Genomic DNA, 25,083 nt, shown 5'->3' with positions numbered 1-25,083 from the left:
TTAGGAAAAGATGAGTTTTGTAGAATTGAAACAAACCAAAAGTGACACAGACTGAAACTTGGAAATGTTAGTTGTCCTACTGCTTTTGAGTGTTATTTAGAAATAACTTCTGATGGCATCTACAACGTTACTACTGACCACATCAAATGATAGTGGGAGTCAGTTTGCAGCTCGCACGTTAATTATTATGGCAGTCATTTTCAATACCTGGTAGGATCATTTAATGATTCGTTTTGAATGTCAATTACAGGCAGGGAAATGATGTGCTCATAATCAAGAACTGATAACAAAACGCAAGCTGGAACTTAGAAAACTATGGTCAAAATATTAATAATAATTCATGGTATTTACTTTTGCCGGAATACTCAAAGCGCTTTACATTATATGTTACATATATTAGACATGTAATACATTGAATACTGTGGACAATACCCACAGGACCATGTTGACTGCAGTGACGGTCAAGGTGGGATTGAACCAGTGCTACCTTGGTCCCCTGATCTGATGATCAGCACACTAAACCAGTGCGTCCCTTAATTATTGAATTCATATACATACACTCAATTTCTATTTCAACCAATTTTTGAATTGTCCCTCACTTTTTCACATGTGTAGTGATACAAACAGTATTGTATGTACATCATTCACTGGATGCTATCTGGTTTCTGGAAAGAGACTGTAACCCCTCTTCTTTTATATGGCCTATTTTTGCCACCCAAACGTCATATTTATTTAGTTTATTCAAAAGCTGTATACTTGGCACAAAATGAATCCCCTTCTAGATACCTCCTCTCACAAGAAACCTTTTTCTGCCAGATCAGTGACAACTGACTTTTCTCCAGCTGGCTACTTTCTTTTGAGTCATTTCTGTCTTTATGTGATTAACAGCCTGCATTCAGTCACTGTATTGTGGAATGGGGCCACTGCAAGAGAGGGGCTCTTGTTTTGTATCTCATTTAACAGGCCTGTTTCATGGCGGACCTTTTGACATGGAAATGCACAGGTGTAACTAATAACATTAATAATGGCTGTCTGTCTTCCATTTGAACGTGCCAGTTTTGAGGCTCTGCTATTGTGCAGGCTGGTTCGCTGGTATGGCTTATAGGGACAGAAAAATGGAACAGAGCATTGGTAATTGTATTAGTTACACCTGTGCTTTGTATGCTACTGTGTGACACTCATTCAATAATACAATCTTATCTTTGGCTTTGCCTATTCAGATGTATTGAGGATTAGCATCAGTGCAAAATCAACACTCCCTTTAAAGCTCTGAAAAACCTTTTGTCCTAATCTGTCCAAGTTTGGAAATCAGTTTTGGTTATTTGATCATTTCCATGTGGGTTTTTATCTGTACTTTGCTCACTTGTTAGAAGAGTACAAAGCTCATTTGGAAATAGGTAATATCAGATGATCCAGAGCACAAATCAGGATTTGGCAACATTCCACACTCTAGATGAAGCAGATTAGATGAGTGTTCATCTGGTCCACACTAACGAAAAATGTGATCTGTTGTTGCCTTTCAGTTCAAATCTGTTCACACTCTTCCAAACCTCAATGATACTTATTTGTTAATATAATTTGCTGTTACAAAAAGCTTAAATAAGTGATATTAGTATTACTTGCCTGAAAATCTATGTAATGAATGTTTATTATCAATATTGCATGTGTGTTGCAATGGTTACCAAATGCTTTACATACATACATCCGTTCATGATCAGTTGTAAATCAGCAGAACGTATTAAGGCTTTAAACCAGGGGTGTCCAAACTACGGCCCCGGGGCCAAATGCGGCCCGCGTACCATTTTGAATCGGCCCTCAGCTAATTAAAAAATTATATATTTTTTCTGTTTCTTTTTTTTTTTCTGTTTCTTTTTTCATGGCTCTGTTGTTTAAAGGTGACATGTCATGCTTTTCCGGTTATTACCTGTCCCCTTGTGTGTTATGAAGGTTTTTATGCATGTAAACGGTGTGCAGAGTCAAAACCCTCAAAGTACACCCTGTAGCGAGTAAAACTCTAACACAGAGAAGAACTCCCCAAAACGCCTCGTTGGTGAAACGTCATCATCCATTTGATTCTTCCGGGTACATCAGGACGTGATGTTGTAACCGGAACGAAATGGACCAATCCGTGGAGCCGTTACGTTAAGTCCGCGGAGCCGTTACGTTAAGCCCCCGCTGATTGGTCCAAATTGACCAATCCACGGACTTCCTCACACACACACGCAGCTCAGCTGATGTCTCCTCCGGGCTGCTGCTGATAACAGACAGTTGCGATCGCGGCGAAATTCTCTCTGCAGATCCATTCTCACAGCGTTTATCAACCTTTTTCTGACTCAATATCAAGCCACACTTATTGTTTTTACTTCGGCTGAGACTTTGTGTGTGCTCAGGGTGAGTTTGGCTGTGTTTCGCTGTGTATCGCTAAACAAGGAAATCACACCTCCACGGAGCTCAGCGCGATTCACAACGTGAAACAATCGGACGTTGTGAATCACCCCGAGCACCCACAAAGTCTCAGCCGAAGTAAAAACAATAAGTGTGGCTTGATATTGAGAAGAAAAAGGTTGATCAACGCTGTGAGAATGGGTCTGCAGAGAGAATTTCGCCGCGATCGCAACTGTCTGTTACCAGCAGCAGCCCGGAGGAGACATCAGCTGAGCTGCGTGTGTGTTGCCCCTTTCACACGTCGCTTACGTCTCTCTTACGTCGAGGCGTGCAGGAAACTAAACCCACCTCCCCTGAACATGGGTCGACTGTTATGCCTGCCTACAAGCAGTAGTGCCTATAAACACACTTTATAAAGTCAGGCAACACTAACCAGGCTTCGTGTGATTCTGTTTATTTGTACCTTACTTTGACCATCCGTTCGCTGTTATCGATCATTGTGGAGAGAGGCAGATGTGTTGTTTTGTATTATTGCAGCTATCGGCTGCAAGTAGTCAGTTTAGCTTCGGTTGCTATGCTAACATCACCCGTTTTATACCAGAGAAACTTTCATAACAGCGTTGTGATACCAAACAGTGTCAATTCAGACTGACACACATTCACTTTGGCTAAGGGGAACTGGGGATATGCATCAGCTGCTTGTGTGAGTCGGACAGTGAATACTTTAGAGCGGCCGCTGCAGTGTGAGCTAACCGGGAGCTAACGGGAGAATAAACTCCCGTGGAAGAGCAGCCAATACTGCAGCGGTCGGTAAATGCTGCAGAAACACATTAATAAACAATGAACCACGGCACTCTGGAGCAAAGTATAAGGTTGGAGAAGTCGTTATTCAATTTATTCTGGCTTCGTGTGATTAAAAGCAACACGATCATCGACCCAACGCAGTTGTTGTTGTTGTTGTGAGCGCCGTAATGGCTGCCGTTGGGGAGAAAATCAGCGATGTAAACGGTGACGTCATGACGCAGCAGGGGCAGCTCTGGGGCACCAGTGGGCGGTGTGAACAGAGCGGGAGCTGAAAAGGGAAACCGGAGCTGAACCAGAAAAGCTCCCGCTCGGAACTAGAAACTGAAAAGCGCTGGTGTGAAAGCCGCATGTGTGAGGAAGTCTGTGGATTGGTCAATCGGAGCACACTGGGCTCACAGGGAGGGGGGCAAGAGCTCCAACGAGCCGTTTAGTGGAGAGAGTGAATACACGTAGTTTACAGAGATGCTGCATGCGAAACAATGTGAGTTTGGAAAATTGCACAGTATTTTTCTATTGTAATATCCCTCAACAATGGTATTATGATCAGTAGAAAGGACCATGACATGTGACCTTTAAGTTATATTGATAAGCATTTTTTTTTTTTTTCGCCCGTGTGGGCATGTGCGGGTGGAGGGAGGGGGGAGGGAGGGAGGGGGGAGTGTAGTGAGTGTACTGTGATATTACAATATCAATGAAATGGCATCGATTACTGTACACTATAATGAAATAAAAAGACTTGTAAAAAAATACTTGTATAATGAAATATGGCCCACAAATGAAACTTGTGCTTGTCTTATATTGTACTTCTTAAATGTAAAAAATATATTACACAGTATTCATGTGTTAATAAGACCACTTTTCAAATTAATTCAGTCAATTAAAGTTGGAAAGATGTTCTAACATATATTAGTTGATAAGAAAAAAGTGCAATGACTTATTTACATAACAAGCTTGAAATTTACCCTTCCTATTTCTCCTTATTATAATTAATCTGAGGCTTCTGTTTTAATGGATGAGCTGCCAACACTCACAAGCATTATTTACTTACATTTGATTGATTTTGCTAACATATATTTCTCTGTATGTGGCCGTCTGTGAAAGAAGTTTGGACACCCCTGCTTTAAACCCTTGCTAAAAACACACATATACTATCATGAAATCCTGTGGTTTGCTTCCAGCTTTACTTTCAGACCAACATCCAATTACACAACAGTCCGAGGCAAAGAACTGGATCAACAATAGAACCGTCCTTCGGGCAGCAGAGCGGAAACGGTGGAAATCCAAACACCAAGACGACCTCCTAACCTATCAGGCTCTCCTCTCCTCTTTCTCTGCTTCGATCTCTCAGGCAAAAAGCACTTTCTTTCAAGATAAGATCCAATCTTCCTATTCCAATCCCAAAAAACTATTTTCCATCTTCTCCTCCCTCCTGGACCCCCCCAAAGCCCCTTCCCCCTCCTCCCTTCTGTCAAGCGACTTTGTTAACCACTTTGAAAAAAAGGTTGATGATATTCGCTCTTCTTTTTCTGACTCACCTTTACTCACCGCTGGGTCACCAGACCCTCCTTTCACCCACACACTGACCTCCTTTTCCCCTCTCTCTCCAAGTGAGGTTCTTACCCTCATTACCTCTGCACCTGTCCTCTGGACCCTATCCCTTCAAACCTCCTTCAGACTATCGCTCCTGATATTCTACCGTTTCTCTCCCATTTCATAAACACTTTTCTAACTTCTGGTCACTTTCCAAACAGTCTCAAGGAGGCAAGAGTAAACCCTCTCCTAAAGAAACCCACTCTCAACCCGTCTGATGTTATAAACTACAGGCCTGTCTCTCTCCTCCCGTTCCTGTCTAAAACACTTGAACGCACTGTCTTTAAACAACTCTCCTGTTATCTCCATCAGAACAACCTTCTGGATCCGCACCAGTCTGGTTTCAAGGCAGGTCACTCCACAGAAACTGCCCTCCTTGCTGTCACTGAGGAACTGCACACTGCTAAAGCAGCCTCCCTCTCCTCTGTCATCATCCTTTTGGACCTGTCTGCTGCATTCGACACGGTGAATCATCAGATCCTCCTTCGCACTCTCCAAGAACTTGGAGTTTCAGGCTCTGCACTTTCCCTCATCACCTCATACCTCAAAGACCGCACCTACAGGGTTACTTGGAGGGGGTCGGAGTCCGACCCTTGTCAATTAACTACAGGGGTCCCTCAGGGCTCTGTTCTTGGTCCCCTCCTCTTCTCCTTGTACACAAACTCGCTCGGATCTGTCATTAGCCCGCATGGTTTTTCATACCACTGCTACGCTGACGACACCCAATTAATTCTGTCCTTTCCCCGCTCAGAGACCCAGGTCGTTGCACGCATCTCTGCTTGTCTAGCTGACATCTCTCAGTGGATGTCTGCTCATCACCTCAAGCTCAACCTTGACAAGACTGAACTGATTTTCCTTCCGGGAAAAGATTGTCCCACTCTTGACCTAACAATCAACATCGGCACCTCTATTGTTTCCCCCACTCAGACTGCAAGGAATCTGGGTGTGACCCTAGATAACAAACTGTCCTTCACTGCAAACATAGCTGCTACAACCCGCTGCTGCAGATACACGCTTTACAACATCAGGAGGATGCGTCCCCAGCTGACCCAGAAAGCGACGCAGGTTCTGGTCCAGGCTCTCGTCATCTCACGCCTAGACTACTGCAACTCCCTCCTGGCTGGTCTACCTGCATGTGCCATCCGACCTCTGCAGCTCATCCAGAATGCAGCGGCTCGTCTGGTCTTCAACCTTCCTAAATTCTCCCACACCACGCCGCTCCTCCGCTCCCTCCACTGGCTTCCGGTAACTGCTAGAATCCACTTCAAGACAATGGTACTTGCGTACCATGCTGCGAATGGATCTGGCCCTTCCTACCTTCCGGCGCAGACTGAAAACTCATCTCTTTCGACTCCACTTCGAGCAATATAACTATTAACAAAGCACTTATATACTAATAAAGGACTGGCTTACCTAAAGCCAGTTGAGTAGCACTTGAAATGTTTTTGCTCTATGAAACCTGATGTACTTATATGATTCTGTTTTCTTCAAGTTTATATTTTGTTGGTCGAACGCACTTATTGTAAGTCGCTTTGGATAAAAGCGTCAGCTAAATGCAATGTAATGTAATGTAATCAACAGTACGAGGGCACCTAAGCATCAGAGTTCAATTGACTGCCTCCATACCAGCAACAGACAAACCGCACTAAACAAGCAAATGCACCAGTGTCCATTTTTTTTTAAAAGCACACTTATCTGATGGTAAGGGATGTTTTCTCCTTTTAACCTTAACTCTGACTTGTGCACGTTTTCTGTGGCTTACAAAAAACAGAGCACAATAGACCATATTCATTGCAATAAAATGGAAGCTTCCCATTAATGCGCACAATTATTATCTGGTACATCCTTGGCTGTAAAATCTTGGTTCTTTGTTTATTATATGAATTCAAATAAAATGTGTATACATAATGCCTAATAAAGGATACAACAGTGCAGAACAACACTGACAAATATTCCTGGTCCATCAACCCCTCACAGAGGTGTAGCATATGAGTTCATTGTAATGACTTAATTAGCATTCATCTGCAGCACAAATCACAATGTGGCAGCAGCATGAAATAAGATAAATGTGGCTTCTGCTGGGCAGTCACTGTTGTGGTTAATTCAGAAAAGTTTACAAAGCCATGAATCTTTGTATGATGTAAATGATAATTACAAGTGTTTCATATCCGCACATAGAACAATGCAATCATAAAAAACTATTAAAAAACACAACCTATGTTTGGTTTGTCTGGTATGAAAAAGTGTATCAATGTGTGTGTGTGTGTGTGTGTGTGTGTGTGTGTGTGTGTGTGTGTGTGTGTGTGTGTGTGTGTGTGTGTGTGTGTGTGTGTGTGTGTGTGTGTGTGTGTGTGTGTGTGTGTGTGTGTGTGTGTGTGTGTGTGTGTGTGTGTGTGTGTGTGTGTGTGTGTGTGTGTGTGTGTGTGTGTGTGTGTGTGTGTGTGTGTGTGTGTGTGTGTGTGTGTGTGTGTGTGTGTGTGTGTGTGTGTGTGTGTGTGTGTGTGTGTGTGTGCACTCTTCACATGTCAGACGTCTCCTGAGGGAATTATGCTGAATCACTGAAGGCTTTGGTTCTCAAAGTCCAATTTGCTTAAACAAATGCTCTCACACTCATGAGTTGCTATGTAAATTAAGCATCAACACTACAGGGCTTTTATCTTATGAGAACATGTTATTTTCTGCAGACAAGTTGATATTTTAAGACATGGGGCTTATGAATAAAAAGTTGGTAATTAGTTTAGAATGTGAAATGTTGACAGAATGACGGACTGTGTCATAAAACTGGTCAATAAAATCAGCTGCTTAATGCAAGTCCCAGGGTGAAGGAATATACCAGGATTCCATGCGAACATGAATATATGCATAATATTGTTCATGTGAAGAGAAGGCCAGTGTTAGGGGAAATAATAAAAAAGGGAGGCTTTGTATAATAATAAAAAACAGGGAGAGATAAGAGGAGAAATACTCACCTCATAATTTGGAGGGATTCTGGCACCAAACCCCAAAGCTGAAAATCTTTTGTCACTGAAAAGATAAGCAAATTAGCCAGTCATATATTTCAGTTACTGAAGTTTAACATGAGATAGCCTATGAAAGCGTTCTGAAAAGCATTGATATATTATCCATGTGTTCATATTTCCAATGGCAAACCATCTGCGTCGTTGAATTTCATAGATGTTAAAAGCTGTAACTACAATTTGAAATCTGTGGCCGCAGCCAGTTCAAAGAGCTTCCCACAGTCTTCATCCTCTCCATGTTTCAACTCACAATTAAGATGGGCAGATATTACTATAAGAGGCTCTGCTATGCTGAAATGAGAGCTCTTTTCCAAGGCCAGGAAACGGAGATTTGTATAAATAACAAGACGATCTCTGTTTACCGAGAGTGCGATATGTTCAACCTCTGCTCATTTACTTGTGTATCTGAAATCTGATCGTGAAATCCATTTACTAGCATAGACAAACATTCCCCCATTGTCACGAAAAAGAAGTGTCCATGACATGTACACTCCTTTTTGTTAAGACTCCCACAATGCAATATGTCCCCACAATTTACTGACAACCATAATGTGAACTTTGTGTATAACATGAGAATTACGTAAGGGATTCATTTCAAACACAGCAGAAGAGTGGTCAACTCTTGAAAATGCAATGTGGTGATGAATGGTCTGCAAACAGCAGCTCAATGTAAAATGGATAGAACAATGTTGATTGTATTTAAAGACAAAAGCCCAGTGAATATGTTCCTCTTAAGAGAAGATGCTGGTTGTTTTTTAAAGAGCTTTAAGGTAAACGAAGACCTGACCATCTTGTCCTCACTGTCCCTGCCGTCAACTACAACACATGAGATGCTTGGAGTACACATGCTACATTGTACATGTAGATACACTACACAGCAAGACCACACAGAAAACCACACTACAGTTCAACGTGGAACATGCTCTTATATTATAAATTAATCTTATATTGCAATCAAAAATATAAAATGCCTTAAAAATTCAAACTGCTTTTTTGCTTTTTTTGTTGTAGTTGGTTTTAATTATTTTATATGTTCTTTTAAGAAAGATGGGAGCTTTTAACAGGCCCAACTAAATAAATGTATTTCGGGGAATGCAGTTTAATGTTTTTTACCAAACAAATTTCAGAAGTACCCCATTCATTTAATCTGGCTTGAGGACAGCCTGGATATTAAATACAGAGGAAATACTTTGTGTTTACTTTATGAACTAGAATTAGTGGAGTTTACGATAAGCAGCAGAGCTGTCACAGAATGTTTATATTCATATCAGGGAATATTTACCTACAGTGTTCTCTAATGGCTGCCTCCATTATAAGAACATCTACTGTCCATGCCTTTATGACTGACAAAACAACCCATGTTGCTGCCCAGCTCAATCTCAAATAGCATCTCAAGATCGACAGAATCCTAATAATAATTCATTTACTCTGGACATGGTGTGAGTGCACCAAAGGATACACAGCCAACTTTACACAGTTAATAGGTGTTGATTTATCTGGTGTGTTGACAAGTGTTGATTGGAGAGTTGTTTGTCCACTCTAACATGGCTTTGAGGCAGCTTTTTCAGAGCTATCCAACGTGTTTAATTATCTCTGATGGGTGTGGACTCATATAGAGGTTGGCAGAGGGATGATGGTTACACTATCAGAGTGAGCTACCAACTCTTAACGGTGAAGTCCTGACAGAAGCAACTTTACTCTGGAAAGTTGTTGTTCTGGTATAATGGTTGTAGCAGTGGCAATTGCTGTTAATGCAATAGCATTAGCGACCAGCAGGAATATATTCTTCTTATTCCTATTATTTGTCTTATTATTGTTGCTCATTCTCAAGAAAATATGTTTGTTCTCTTCCCATAACCTTGCGGAGTGGCTGCAAATGGTCACAGCAACAGCCTGTTAGGAAGACATCACTGGATATGGTACATGGGCCATTTCGAACACACATTTGGCTGCCATCATTATCCTCTGTTCCAAGAAAAAAAAACATGTGAATGAGTCCAACTTGTATTCTCTGTAATGCAGCCTCTCCACATGCCCTGGCTAATGTACTGTATTATTTCCAGATATAGACCCACTCTGGGAATAATGTACCAAACAAATTAATAGATTTCAGTGTCCAGCAGGTCATGCAACTGATAAAAAAGCATGAAAAGCTGCCATTGCTCTAAACTCACCTTCAACATTTATATGTTTTCATTTCACTTTGTTTAACCCATTTTCATCAAAATTACTCCCGCTAAATGTGACCTCTCCAAAACACCAAGGTATGTTTTATAGATGCAAAATAATAGGGAGAAATGTGTTTGGTACCAATGCAAATACATATTTTAAAAGGAAAATATTTTAATGGGAAAAGGGTGATTCGTGCTAAGCCATTTTTATCTCAGATGTGATGTACAGCACTCAATACCTCGACCTCAAGACTCGTAGGCAAATTACTCTTTGGTGAATAACATACTCTTATAGATGTGCCGTTAGAGCCTCAATTAATTGATTTCTAGGCCAATTAAGGAATTTCTTATAGATCTCTCTATAAGTGTAGAGACAACATGACACATTATCCTCAGCCCAGACAATACAGAGAGGATTAAGTTTGCAGCATTTCCATCTTATGAATGTTGCTGTGAGGTTCATGGTGGGCCTTGTTTTCTCACTTTGTGAGCAGCCACAGGGAGATGTGGCCGGTATAATAGCCCTCTCAGCAAGGTATATGAGCCTCTGCCCACACAGACAAAAGCTAGTCACTCCAGCTCCATAATGCACTCCTCTGCAAGGACTCTAAAATCCCACATCACCTATATCCACTAAAGGCTAAAAGGTTTGCATGCCCACGTTTTACACCTCAACAACAATTCCAACCTGAGAGAGATTGGCTGCCTACACTTGCGACACTGTTCTGCACCAGCGGCATGTTTCCATGTATGATGATGTTGTTTATACTGTATATGTAAACACAGAAATCATAAAGCGAAAAATAACGACCTTGTAATTTTAAGGCAAGTTTTCATTGTCTCTAGTAAGATCTTCGGGATGCTATAATTAGCCAGAAAGTGCCCCACTGATATTCAATAGAAGGATCTGCATAAATCAGTCTACGTGTTAATCCTCATCTGGCTTAGTTTCGACAGATGAGAGGGTCTTTCTCTGACGCATATCATATAATAAACAATTTCCCATTATTAAAAAGTACCGTCAAGCCTGACAGCAATAAAGACAACTTTCTTGCACAATTGTACATTGTTTCATATTTCTTTTCAAGAAGACAATCAGCCATTTAAAAAAAGGATGTGTGTGCCTGAAGCCAAGACCTGAGCCAGTATTTGTATTGACAGTGACGGGAAACGAAAGTATGACTTTGTTCAGATAGCTTCAGTGTTTTCTTCCTCTGTCTTTACATCTGATTATACACCATTATTTCACCAGCAATAATGCCTCGCACTTCGTTTTGAAGTGCCTGCTATCCTGGTGTTATCCCCTGTCTCTGCATGTGTCCGTATGCAGTTCCATCTAATGAGCCTATGCAAGCTAAGAAGGGACCAGTAGCTGTGAACCAGATGCTTAAAAAACAGTATCTTCAAGTTATCCACAGGAGAATGCAAATGCAGCCACCACTGTGAGCATAGAGCATGTGAAGCACATGCAAACAGTCAGCACTGTCCCTACAAACAGGCATTGGCTGGTGCAAAAATAATATTCCACAGTGCATGTGTTGTTTGTGTATCTTTCTGTCTCCAAAATGTATTTTATACACATACTGTGCTTTGCCGTTTGTTATCTAGCCATTTAATATAGGATTTTACTAGCCATTGGCCCAGTGCACCAACAGATACATACATGGGGTGTCAAAGAGGATGGGGGAGCATGGGGGAGGAGAGGGGTATGGCATACAGATTAAAGTGAAAATAGATCTTTATTGTGAGAGGGATGTGGTATGTGTTGTCATTATTTGTCTTCAGATTGTTATGCTAGACTGGTATAAATAAATACACAAGTTACTTAGAAATCTCTGTCAAAAGTCTGTCAGACACGAAAATACAGAAAACGGACTGTGCCTACAGAGGTCAAAATTAGACAAAATGGCTAGTCAAGTGTGTCCGGAATATTGTGTCAATGCCCTTGGCTTCTACTGAGCCCTGCTTCAGCCCTACATCAGCCTCATGCATAAATAATGCCAGTGGAGTCCAAATCTGTTTGCTCAAATGTTCCAGGTTGTGCATCACTTTGCCAACAGATATTTAAATGAACTTCTGCATTTATCCATTAAGGATGTAAAATACATTTCAGTAAAGAAATTAATTGGAGAAAGAGGAGCTAGCAGTCAAGAGTTCAGTTCCTTCAGCTAAAAAAGAAACTGGGAAGCAGAAACATAAAACGTCTGCAAATCTGCTCCAGTCCTCCATGATTCCAATTCCAATCCATTTATAATGGTTCAGCTGGAGTGGCTTGTTTCAGTGTGAGAGATCCCACTGCAGCGCTCTTTTACAACCCAAGACACTGACAGTCCCTGTAGGCAGCAGATAACCTTTACTGAGAAACAAAAGACTGACAAACCTGTCGTAGTCTTGACAGATCTCCCCCACTGCTATCAGAGCCTTCAGGTACTCGTTGGGCTGGTAAGGGTTGATGTAGTGCAAAGAGCAGCTGTTCCTCGGATCTCCATTGGAGGCTGTGAAGTCAATGGCAACCTGGTAGAAAGAAGTGTGCAGTATGAATAATAGGAATCAGTTACTAGAGTAGAAATCCACCATTAGCTTCTGTATTTGGAACATCATAGTGCTATGAGCAGGTTACGTTTATGTCTTTGCTTCTCACCTTTAGTTTTTGGCTTCTTATTATTTTACAAGTAATTATGTGTGAGCAAGCCTGAAGTTTGCATAATGGAAATATTAATTATTTGATCAGAGGTATGAACTTGGGCTTTATACACCCACATACTGTAGGAACAGCTCCAGCTAAGAAGGAACTGCATCTACCAAAGCGATCCTCAAAATGAATATTCATTTCTTCAGTAATCCAGTAGAGAGTGAGAGGTTGCACAACAGAGGGCAGACTAAAGGGCAAAAGTTGAAGGTTTGAAATTATTCCACGATGCTGCCAAGAAAAATAACTGAGTGCATGTACAAAAACACCATCAGGGAAAGTTTAAAGGATGAGAACAATCTTAAAATGCTGTTTCACGCTCAGAAAATATAACCTTTGCTGCACATTGAATGCTAATGGACCACTAAAGAAAACCATACAAATGTCTGTTTATATAAAAGCAATATGTAACATGCAGATAATATCACATTATTGGGTATTACATACAGCCAGGGCCTGTTAAAAGCTCTAGGACAGTGAAGCATTACTAAACACAGACTGCTCAATTTACCGTAAAGTGAATCTGGCATCCTCCCATGATGTAATCTAAGAAGGAGTACACTCTGTGAAGCTGCAATAGAAAAACAAATATGTATTTATAGCAAAACCTCAGAAGCATCTTTTCAGAAGCATCTGGTCATTAAAACTGAATGAACTCGACAAATCTGTTGACTATAAAGTGTAAAACAAGGAAAAAGATTGTTGTGATATATAGCTTCTCAGCAGCGGAAACGAAAGGTGCCCTCTGAGGAAATATCCTTAAACATTTACTCATTAAGCTAAGCAGTCAGATATAACAAACAAAGAAGAGTGTGTCACCATGCGTACAAGAATTCATAATTACAATGCATTCCTATCTCATAATGTAAGTAAAAAGTAAAACAGTGATTGGTTCAACTGATTCCTACCTTAAGGTTACTGAGGATGACAACTCCTGAATTTTTATAGTTTCTCTTCTTCAGTTTGTACTTAGGATTCACACAGTCCCATGTCACCTAAACACAGCAAGTTGAAGACAGTGTTCAGTGTTTTGAACATTGCCAATACATCTTAAGCACCATACCATTGGTTTCATCTGGGATGGATTTCAGCAGAGAGAGGCATATTGAAAATGGATGAAACATTTACACGGCTGTCTCTCCTCGGTCTCTTCGTTCACTGACCTTATTTCCACTGGAAATGTTCTGCATGTCCCTGAAAGTGGCATAGAACTCGCCGATGAAGTCGTGTTTCCCTCTGGAGTCATAATCCCACACGAGGCACTGTAGGCACACGTGGACAAAACTGTTAACTATCTGTTGCCATGACCATAGATAAACTATTCATGCAAAATGTAATAATTCACCTTTCAAATATTCTACTTTAATTCATTCTTGTTAAGCCCTGTTTATACAGTTCCTGACCCCTGCGTTTTGCACTGATGTGGATTTAGTTGCTAATGGTCTCTCACCTTGAGCTTACGTTCTGCATCACAGCTGCACAGAGATATGAGAGACACTTTGAACGGCTCCCAGACAGGATTCAGGTTGTTCTTAATCACCTGTTGGAGAAGGAACCCGTTACATATGAAATAAGTGGCAGAAAACACCTGTTGCTTGAAGTGAAAAGGGAATATGATGATTTTACCTCAGTTCTGTGCACGAGTTGTTCTGATAGATCGTCATTGATTCGGTATATTTCCAGAAAAGGGTCAGATTTGCTGAAGATATCCTGCAGAGGAAACAAGATGTCAAAACCACTGACTCTTAATGAGAGTTCAAGCCCTAAGCCTAATGAAAACACATACATTAAATTCAATACTGTTGGTTTGACTTAATTAGCTTGATAGCATTGAAGCTAATCAGTCAGATAACATTTACCACGGGGCTGTGATGAACTTAACACAAGCAAAATTACAAAAAAAGCTCATTACTAAATATGCAATTGTAATAAGTGTCTTTAGATGATTTGTTTGAAAGGAAGCTGTAATTTATACAAATGGCTGTTGATGGTGGTTTATCATTGCTGATTGTAGAGGCACAGTTAATTATCTCTGTGATTAAAGGTCAGGGAGTAGCAGGCACAGAGCACAGAGTGGTCGCTACGGTGATGAAATAATCAGGATAGAGGAAAAAAAAGATTGCTTTTTGGTCAGACGAGAGTTTGAGAATATTTGGCAAGCTTACATCCCATGCCATAATTATGCACTTGTAATGAGCCAAAAGCATTCATGACCTGCTATTTCCTTCAATGTAGCCTCCATTGCAGTTCGGAATATTTCTATTGGTTTCTATTTGCACTCCATTACTTCCCATGTTCATAATCTGCAGTAGCCCAGCATCACACATTTGAGTTATCTATGGTGGCTGTCTCTATTTACATCGTCAGTGAATAACCAGCTTATTTGAAAACATGCGTAAGAGTTAGCTTCCTGCACGGTTATTTACTGTAGCCTTAAACTATTCTCAGTCTAAAGCACATGCGTCTGAGAGCAGAGCATTGCTGATTATTTAGGACAATTGATTCTTCAGGGAAGCTTGTGTGTGTGTGTGTGTGTGTGTGTGTGTGTGTGTGTGTGTGTGTGTGTGTGTGTGTGTGTGTGTGTGTGTGTGTGTGTGTGTGCGCGTGCGTGCGTACGTGTGTGTGCACGTGTGCGTACGTGCGTGTGCACGTGTGCGTGCACGCGTGTGTGTGTGTGTGTGCGTGCGTGCGTGTAATATTGCATTTCCCGCCACATTAGCCAGATACATCTCCTGAGGGACCCGAGCAAAAAGAGCTGTAGTATCCTCTCTTTGTTGTCATGGCAACCGCTAGCCAGTGAAATCCGCGGTACAAAAGCAGATGTCAAAATCCCACCCTGGGCCGGGATGTGAGCGATATCTCATAATTAATGCTCCTGTGCATCAACGTGTGATCCCTCAATATATACAGCCGGTGGAGGTGATACACCTGACGAGCAGCTAATCAGAAACACTCCGCTCCTTCACTCAACATCTGCTAAATAAATCGTTAGGCCCAACATCAACCTGGCAGATAAGTGGCAGATAAATTGTATTGGTAGGGAACCAACCTGATAGCTGGTGAACTCTATTTATGGAGGAAACCATATCATAATTTTTGATTTGTATAACAAGAACATAACAGTTACTTGTGGTACCTGTTGACATCTACCTTTTATTATTTACAACATATTTGTTTCAGATTCACTTTTTAGTATGTTTGTATATACAATAAATCAATAATATGTTTTAACATCTTGCAGCTGGTGAATTTGGTTAACAACCCAACTTTACTGTTCTCATTTACCAAATGTCAAAATAACCAAATGAGCATTTAGCACCCTAAGAGCTCAGCGTTGGTGGTGGTGGCGACCAAAACTAAGCTAAAAGGAGATTGTAGCAGATTGGCTGTTTTCCAAACCAGGAGGAAATGTTCCATGCAGGTAAACGGAGTCAGTGTCTATCATTATGTGCATTATGGTTATTGGTTATTTGGCATCAACAACCAAAATCTGTTCCAAATAAGCTGCTGAAAAGTGTTTTTTCAGTGCACTCTAGTGTCTCTGGTCCTCGATTACACACCACTGCTCCCCAGTGTTGCGCCCACAGCTGTATTCACATCAGTTTAAACAAAGCAGGCGGGTGGATTCACAGGCAGAGGCTCAATACTCCCAGCAGTATCCAGTAGCTGGATATATAAAGCAAATATGACATGCAGGGGAAGATATAAAGAGACTGTGGGGAAGATGCACGCTACAGTATAGCTAGTACCTTTTTTTGATCATGTTCCTTGTGTAACATTCAAGTTCAATTTAACTGTCAGACTAGCGGGAAACGGCAAACTGCAATTTCAAAAATAAGTGAACGGGCTATAGAACATTTCGGTTTTTTCTGCCAATACCTCTGTGTATCAAGGGCAGCCTATGAGATTGACATCCTAAGGCTCATTTCTAAGAACATGCCGACTTCAGATGATCACAGTCGTAATTGGATGCCTGCTCCTGCTGTCTTTGTGATTGAAATATGCCTTCTGCTCGAGTCCTCACGAACACTAAGAAAGTGGATCACATCACTCCTGTTCTGAAGTCTTTACACTGGCTTCCTATGTGTCAAAGAATACATTTCAAAATACTGCTGCTGCTGGTTTATAAAGCACTGAATGGTTTAGGCCCAAAATACATTTCTGACCTCCTGCTAAATTATGAACCATCCAGATCTCTTAGGTCTTCAGGGACTGGTCAGCTTTCTGTCCCCAGAGTCAGAACTAAACATGGAGAAGCAGCGTTCAGTTATTATGCTCCAAACATCTGGAACAAACTCCCAGAAACCTGCAGGTCCGCTGCAACTCTGACTACTTTTAAATCCAGGCTGAAGACTTTTCTTTTTGTCGCTGCTTTTAATTGAACTATTCACATCTTAAACGGCACTGTAACTTTTATCCATGTATTTTTTCTTTTTATGTTTATTTTATTATCTTTTCTTTTTAATGACTGATTTTAAATGCCATTTTTTTAATGTCTTTAGTTTTTTGTAAAGCACTTTGAATTGCCTTGTGTTGAAAAGTGCTATATAAATAAACTTGCCTTGCCTTCAGCAAAGTTTGACAGTTTGAGAGTCAGACGCAGTGAGGGTCAGTGATATCCAGATTCAAAGTAAAACATGTTATCAGGTAATAACAAAACGTTTAAAATGCGATATCACATAATGTTCATTTGACACTATGTGGCCAAACACCAGAAAGTGTACCCGTTAAAGCATTATATGACTACAAAGATGTGTCATATCAAGTGTGATATGTCACTTTTTTCTCTTTTTGTACAATTAAATTATAAAATGATTTAAATATAATATGAATATGTGTATAACTTCTATGCCAGTGATGCATCCCGTCATGATTATCACATTATTACCTCTGCTACCTGTGTGTAGTGCTATAAACCGTATCTAATGAATTATGAACCGTGTTGGTTTCTCCATGTGCTCTGCTCACCTTATCATCGAGCTTCTTGGCACAGAAGGAAAGCTCCACGTATCCGTTGTTGCCTGAAATTTCCTCAGCATGCACCTGAGAGGAAATACAATTAGTTAGCAATATTTTATGCATATATGGGCTTCATTAACTATGGCAAGAAATCACATGACTACATGATACATTTCAGGAAAGGAAGACATTGCTCATAAAAGCTACTTTTTGTATTAAATTGCAGAGTAAGATGAAGCCTCTCATATAATAGGATGAAGTTAATTATCTGCCAGTAGTTAAAAGTTAAGGCTTTACTCCAGTTTCCATCCAACATTTTTCTTTCCATTGCAAAAAGTAACTTTTACCTTAATAGTGTCTGCACTGTGGCATGCAGTTAACACAGTGAAGTGGCTTTCACTTGACAAGGGACTGCAGGACATTAAAATGAAAGAGTAGAGCCCCATTATTCCCACACTAATGGGCCCCTGCTGTAATAGGGTACTGTCTCGAGTTGAACATTCAACTTTTTATGGATGTAAAAGTTACCACGTACTGTGCAGTGCAATAGTAAAGTTTTATAACAGCTCTTTAACATGTTTTGTTTGTTTATACCTGTGTATTAGTTAAAAAGAATCCCAGATCTCTCTCTGCTGCTTCCACTGGCCCACTCACAGAGAGAGAAGTCTGCTATCTCTGCGTCTTTCTATTGGAAACTGACTGAAACTTTACATCAAACGGTAAGAACTGTTGCTGCAGAGTGCAGGAACAATCTATTTAAAAGGCAGGCAGTGTATGTGAAGTGTATCCATCAAATGGGTAAATACTTTTTGGATGATATTCACTTCTTGCCTAGTTCTGTTGTACAATATGTACATTTCTGCCACAAGCGTTCTCTCCGAATACCAAATGTTACTAGATATATCTTCAACAGTTATGTGTGGTTTCATCCATAATGTCACCCAGTCCATTCAGTGGCAGCTGATCATTACTGTCTGAATGATGTGATCTATTAGCTCTTATTTGTGGGCAGATTTGTTGATGTTATCCATAAAATGTGCCAAATGCTAAATGTATTTATTTCAATGCGTCCCTCTGTTTAATGTATTCAGCATGTTTAAAGGTCTTAAGTGAATGTACCTTCCCAAAAGAAACACCACCCTATTTTTTGAATGTAGTGAAGTGAAATGGCAATTCAGTCACATTCAAATATAGCAATGGTTTAATTTGTATAATAATAATAATAATAATAATAATAATAATAATAATAATAATAATAATAATAATTATAATAATGATGATTATTATTATTATTATTATTATTATTATTATTATTATTATTATTATTATATATATTTATATTGCAATATGCATTGATTGGTGCATGATACAAGAATAATTCAATTCTTTTTGGAAGATTTTATTATTTTGATTTCTCTACTGTCCATATCATAACCCCTGGTGAGGGTTTTGTTAAGGGCTTAGAAATGCATTAAGACAATAGTGGTATAGAAGTATAATTGTATCTGTATGTGTTTATGTATTTTAATAAAAACATCTGTATCCCGCTTGTTATATCTTTATCACAAACAATATATTCATGGTTGCATTCATGCATGTATTCAAAATCATATACACATCTTCTATATAGCAGGCGAAACAGATGGTGCAGTATTAAAATGCAATAAAAATGAATATTTTACAATGTCAGTATGTGTGGGAAGCAATTATATGTTGGATAAGGGTTTAGCATAATGTTACTGCACTGAATTCTTTATATCTGTTTTGGAATAAACGGTTAGAAAATGTCTTTGTGTGAATTATCTAAAGACCTTAAAAAAGTATTTACTGTGGACATATTTAAATATATATAGTCTAACTCTGGCAAGAAGAGAAAAAAATAAAATGTAAATGAGTTAACTTTTTCCTCACAGCACAGGAATCCAACCCAATTGAATACCATATTTCTTCAACCTGTCAACACACAATGCTTAGCACTTTTATTTGCTACAGTTCATTCTGTGACCACTTCCTGCCTTTTTTTGTGTATTCCCAAATGAGGCAGCGTGTAGGACACAGCGCAATCTAGCTCTTCTTGTTTTTATATTTGCTTGCACTGCTGGCTTGTTAACTGGAAGATGGCGGTTAATGAACCAACAGCTCTTCTCTTCCACATCTGACACATGTGATTTCTTATACATGCATCATTTCCTCTTGCTTCCTTGTGTGTGTTTGCATTGATAGCACCAAAGATGAACACTAGAGACAATTATCAGAGAGTATGTATACTTCTGACAACTAACCACCACAACAAATTCATTATACTCAGTAGCAACATAAAGCCATTCTGAGTGGTGAGATAACAAAGTATCTTTTGGTTCTTTTCAATCATCATGCCAGTAAAGTAAGAACAAATGTGATTCCATAATGGTGCCTAAGAGTAAACGGATGTGACATTGGATATAAATAAAAATAAATAAGTTTTACAGAGCAATCTCAAGAATTTCATTCATCAGAGCAACAAGGTCATAAGGACATATGAGACATGAAAGCAACTCACTGTGATGGTAGATTTGCCGGCATATTTCCCATACTTTAGCAACAAAGGCTTCACCATCCTCTTTTGGGCCACAATCTGCAAAGAACAACATAAACACATTGTTAGTCGTGAACCTTCCTCAGCAGTAAAGAGCAGAGAGCATTTGCTGTCTCTCAGGACATAGACCTCTTTACCTACACTTGCTATTTGCATTGCATAAATGCATTAACACTGAGAAGTATGACATGACAAAATGCAGCGCACTATGTGTACCCAGATGCTGCACTCATTATATTCAAAAAGCTGAGTGTGGAATACGGGATATTTCTCAACTTGAAGGAAAGGACCAGCAGCAGTTACTCGGGTAAGCACAGATCTAAACAAAAGCACCACTTCTGTTGTCATTTAGAAGCATCAGTATGTTAATTGGGTTACTATGCAGTGTGTAATAATTTAGTTTTCTTAAAGAATAACTTGACTATTTAGCTAGCTATCCTAAAGCAGCAAACATCATTCCCGGTGAGTTGGAACAGCCGTGTGTAATTTAAAAGAACACTGTCCTGTAGAGGTTAAAGCAGTACACAAATAAGTAAATCATGTACATGGTGTAGAACATAGAAGTGTACTAGCAGAAGTACCCAAATTGAAACAAAGCAAGGAGTGGAATTTACTACCACGCTGTGGATATGTTTTGTGTATTTTACAGCATTCAAAATACAGTTTTGAGCGCACAAACCTAACCAGTACATGTAAATGAAATGGGTTAGTAGGACATTGGCATCTGCCTACCTGGCCAAGAGTACACTCCATCCCACCCAGGAAGTCATCATCTCGGGTCCCGATGCTGTGAGTGCCGTGGATGTCATAGACTTCAAATCGTAGCTTCTGAACCTCCTCAAAGTAGTAGTCCCATGAGAAAACCTTGGCAAAGACCGGGTGCAAGTTGCTCTTGATCACTTCTGTCCTGTCCAGCTGGGAGGGAACACACATGTTCAGTTAATATATTTAAACATTTTAATATTTCTTAATTTAACTCACTATGTGTGTGATTAAAGCAACAGTAGATATAATGGAGTATCAGCACGTTTGCCCTTTGTGACCTATTTTTACAGCAAGATCTCACCAAAATATGATGATTTATTTTTATATTGTGGAACACCAGCGTCTACAGCAGGGCAAATGTTTTTACGTTCCATCAAGAGGATGTTGTGAGAGAAGATTTTAGGGTTCAGACATTTAATCTCACAGTACAAAAAAAAACATCCATGCTTGTCTTTCACTGCCTGACAAGGAAAAGCTGAGCTCTCTGAGGCCCCATCTGCTCCTGATTAGCTCGCACAGCTCCACCAACATTTCTATATTGCCCAATTTGTCACAAGGACATGTCACCATTAAACATGATATTTTAGTCAGCGGAGATTAAATAAGGACAAACATACAGCAAAGATCCACAGTCATAATTGTCATAACATAGTGTAGTTATGCTGATGTTCATAACTTTTTTGGGGACCTATGAAACCTATGAAAATGATGGACACATCTAAAGGCACAATTTGGAGCTGATCTAGTGACATTGAATTAAAGAACTATAAAGTGATTTACATCTGAAAAAAAGTCTAGTGGTCATCCTCAAAATAGCCATACACAATTGTGTCTGTGACAGCATCCAAGGCCAGTAATTCACCATCACAACATGAGGTCAGTGTCATGAGGACTTTAATTGGTGACATCCAAGGATAGTGGTGGTCTAATGGATAGTGAGGTGGGCTGAAGATCGGAAGGTTGTGAGTTCAAATCCCGCCAGGAACACCACCATTAGTGTGCCCTTGAGTAAGGCACTTAGTCCTTAGTTACTCCAGGGAGAATGTCCCTGAAATTGGTAATTGTAAGTCGCTTTGGATAAAAGAGTCAGCTAAAATGAAATGTAATGCATTATTGTGTCTAATCATGTCACTTGGGTTGTGACAGTGTTTTTCAGAAAAGCTGAGAACTTAACCTGGGTTTGAACCTCTATCTCTTAAGCGGGCTTTTTCTATGTCACTTTTCACATGCAAAAACAAGTCCAACAATATTAATATCTTGCAAGTGAGATTGTCCCAATGTTGTGCCATCATCCCCAATTTCCATTTATTATTGGATCTCTTAATATGTGATGACAGACTTTCACACCGCCTTGGAAGCTGCTCCAATGTGGTTGTCATACAAACCAATTAATGTGAGCATATCCATACCTTTAGGGGGTTGTTTCACAAAGAGCTGCATCACACTGCTTATGTCCAACCCACTTTTTATCTACAATCTGTTGTAAATTAGTCAAATGTGAAGACTGATAAAAGTCACTGTTCTTTTGCAAATGTAAATCTACATCTGACATTTTAAATTCGGAATCAGGCAGCTGTTGTGCAAGCCTTCATTTCTTTTTTAAGGGGCAAAATAACAGCTGCAAGTTCAGCAAACCATTAACAGATTTATCTCCCTGGTCGATCTTGTATACAAAAACAGGTTTTTAGAGCAGCTAAAGTAGGACTAAAAATGTAGGGCCTTTAACATTTAACACATCAACACCACCAGAAGCGTCAGTGCTGCAAATGGTGTTGTGGAGAGCATTGTCTAACATGTCTCTCATAGGAGTCTATCTCGGCTGAAAACAGGAGAGAGAAAATATGATTTGTATTTTTATATTAGATTACATTTTCATACTTCTCAAACCATTTGACCTCTTGTTCTTTTTGAGTGAGGGCATTATCATCCTGAAAGAGACTTCTCAAAAAAGGATGGAAATGTGTCATCATAGAATAAAAGCTCAGAATAGCTTTGTATTGATTTGCAGTGACCTTCCCTACTGGAGCACACTGACCGAAATCAAAATGGGTTTCTACCTTCATTTTCTTCATTCATTTTTCCGTCTGTAACTGTGTTATACAACTTAAAATGTCACTATCCTTGTTTATTGTGTTTTACCCAACTGTTAACAGCTTACACGCTGAGGAAGGACATCTGCCCAAAACATCCATGCACGAATAAACAATTTAATTGGAGTGCTGTCCTGCTGTTGACTTTTTTTTTAACCTTCAGTATCCTTTTACAGACAACCAATTGCAATTTGCTTTGTTGGTTCGTAAACTTAAAAAAACAGGATTTTGTTTTGTCACTTCGAACAAAAAAACAGCACTGACTTGAAAACAAACAGACTTTGGTTCCTGTTACGGTTCTAGGAGAACAACTTAACTAGGTCTCTAGTTAACATGTGTCTCAGTTGTATGAGGAAAACAAAATAATTATGAGATGATAGCACTTGAGATGGATTGCTAGCAGCAGGGATCACACTACTGTTTCCTTTTAACTCTGGCAAACATCTCAAAGCTTCCTCAGCTTCATTCATCCCCATTCCTCTTTATTGTCCTCTCCTGCCTACTCCTTCTCTCTTTGTGCCATCTGGATGGACAGATTTGAAATGAGTCTGATAAATCTGCTTGTTGACGAAAGCTTATCAGAGCAACGGAGGATAGTTTCTCCCGAAGACTGTGACGCCTGTTTGTTGTTGGTGTGGGGCCAGAATAATAGAGCGATTTCTGACATGGAGAAGGAAGGCTTTCTTTAATCAGTTCTGCCAGGAAGGTATAGCAGCATCTCTATAGCTTGATTATAACAAGTGCCTGTAGCTGTGGTCAGAAATCAGAAAGATCTGGTTCTAAATTGTCTTTGTATCATGTGAGCATGTTAAGTCAATTTCACATAAAAAGAAGATAAATCATCAAGGATAATCCACCCTGTTAGCCCTTGGAAGAAGTGACATAAGTTAATAATAAATGCAGTTTCCGTAAAGTGTGAGCTCAGAAAAGAGAAAGAGGGTGGCGGTGGTGTGAGTGGGTTCAGCTTCTTACTCAGTTATTGACGTAAGTAAACTATTTGCACAAGAAATGGTGCCTCCCAGTACGGAGTGATATGACAGGAGAGAATCTGACAAGTTGTGTACACTGTCAAGACTGTCAGCACTCAGGATGGATGGATAGATAGATAGATAGATAGATAGATAGATAGATAGATAGATAGATAGATAGATAGATAGATAGATAGATAGATAGATAGATAGATAGATAGATAGATAGATAGATAGATAGATAGATAGATAGATAGATAGATAGATGGATGGATGGATGGATGGATGGATGGATGGATGGATGGATGGATGGATGGATGGATGGATGGATGGATAGATAGATAGATAGATAGATAGATAGATAGATAGATAGATAGATAGATAGATAGATAGATAGATAGATAGATAGATAGATAGATAGATAGATATAGATAGATAGATAGATAGATAGATAGATAGATAGATAGATAGATAGATAGATAGATAGATAGATAGATAGATAGATAGATAGATAGATAGATAGATGGATAGATGGATAGATGGATAGATAGATAGATAGATAGATAGATAGATAGATAGATAGATAGATGGATAGATATATAGATAGATAGGCAAGGCAAGTTTATTTATATAGCACTTTTCAACACAAGGCAATTCAAAGTGCTTTACAAAAAATGAAAGACATTAAGAAAATGACATTTAAAATCAGTCATTAAAAAGAAAAGCTAATAAAATAAACATTAAAAGAAAAAATACATGGATAAAAGTTACAGTGCAGTCTAAGATATGTGTTCAATTAAAAGCAACGACAAAAAGAAAAGTCTTCAGCCTGGATTTAAAAGTAGTCAGAGTTACAGCGGACCTGCAGGTTTCTGGGAGTTTGTTCCAGATATTTGGAGCATAATAACTGAACGCTGCTTTACCATGTTTAGTTCTGACTCTGGGGACAGAAAGCTGACCAGTACCTGAAGACCTGAGAGATCTGGATGGTTCATAATTTAGCAGGAGGTCAGACATGTATTTTGGGCCTAAACCATTCAGTGCTTTATAAACCAGCAGCAGTATTTTTG

The 25,083-nt window shown here is 39.6% G+C and overlaps 1 protein-coding gene across 1 annotated transcript in view; it reads right to left on the bottom strand.

The window, feature by feature from the left end:
- The window catches only part of cpne7 (copine VII), a 36,152-nt gene that overhangs the window by 6,742 nt on the left and 4,327 nt on the right, over positions 1-25,083 (bottom strand). The window contains exons 4-13 of the mRNA XM_034111637.2: positions 20,923-21,105; positions 20,155-20,229; positions 17,625-17,699; positions 14,283-14,366; positions 14,107-14,196; positions 13,820-13,918; positions 13,565-13,651; positions 13,168-13,227; positions 12,348-12,481; positions 7,749-7,803 (exon numbers count right to left, since the gene is read on the bottom strand). Coding sequence (XP_033967528.1) covers positions 7,749-7,803; positions 12,348-12,481; positions 13,168-13,227; positions 13,565-13,651; positions 13,820-13,918; positions 14,107-14,196; positions 14,283-14,366; positions 17,625-17,699; positions 20,155-20,229; positions 20,923-21,105 — 942 coding nt within the window. The remainder of the gene's footprint in view (positions 1-7,748; positions 7,804-12,347; positions 12,482-13,167; positions 13,228-13,564; positions 13,652-13,819; positions 13,919-14,106; positions 14,197-14,282; positions 14,367-17,624; positions 17,700-20,154; positions 20,230-20,922; positions 21,106-25,083) is intronic.

The sequence above is a fragment of the Pseudochaenichthys georgianus genome, chromosome 3 (assembly GCF_902827115.2).
Source record: "Pseudochaenichthys georgianus chromosome 3, fPseGeo1.2, whole genome shotgun sequence".
Lineage (NCBI taxonomy): Eukaryota > Metazoa > Chordata > Actinopteri > Perciformes > Channichthyidae > Pseudochaenichthys > Pseudochaenichthys georgianus.
This window is presented reverse-complemented; position numbering and strand designations above follow the sequence as displayed.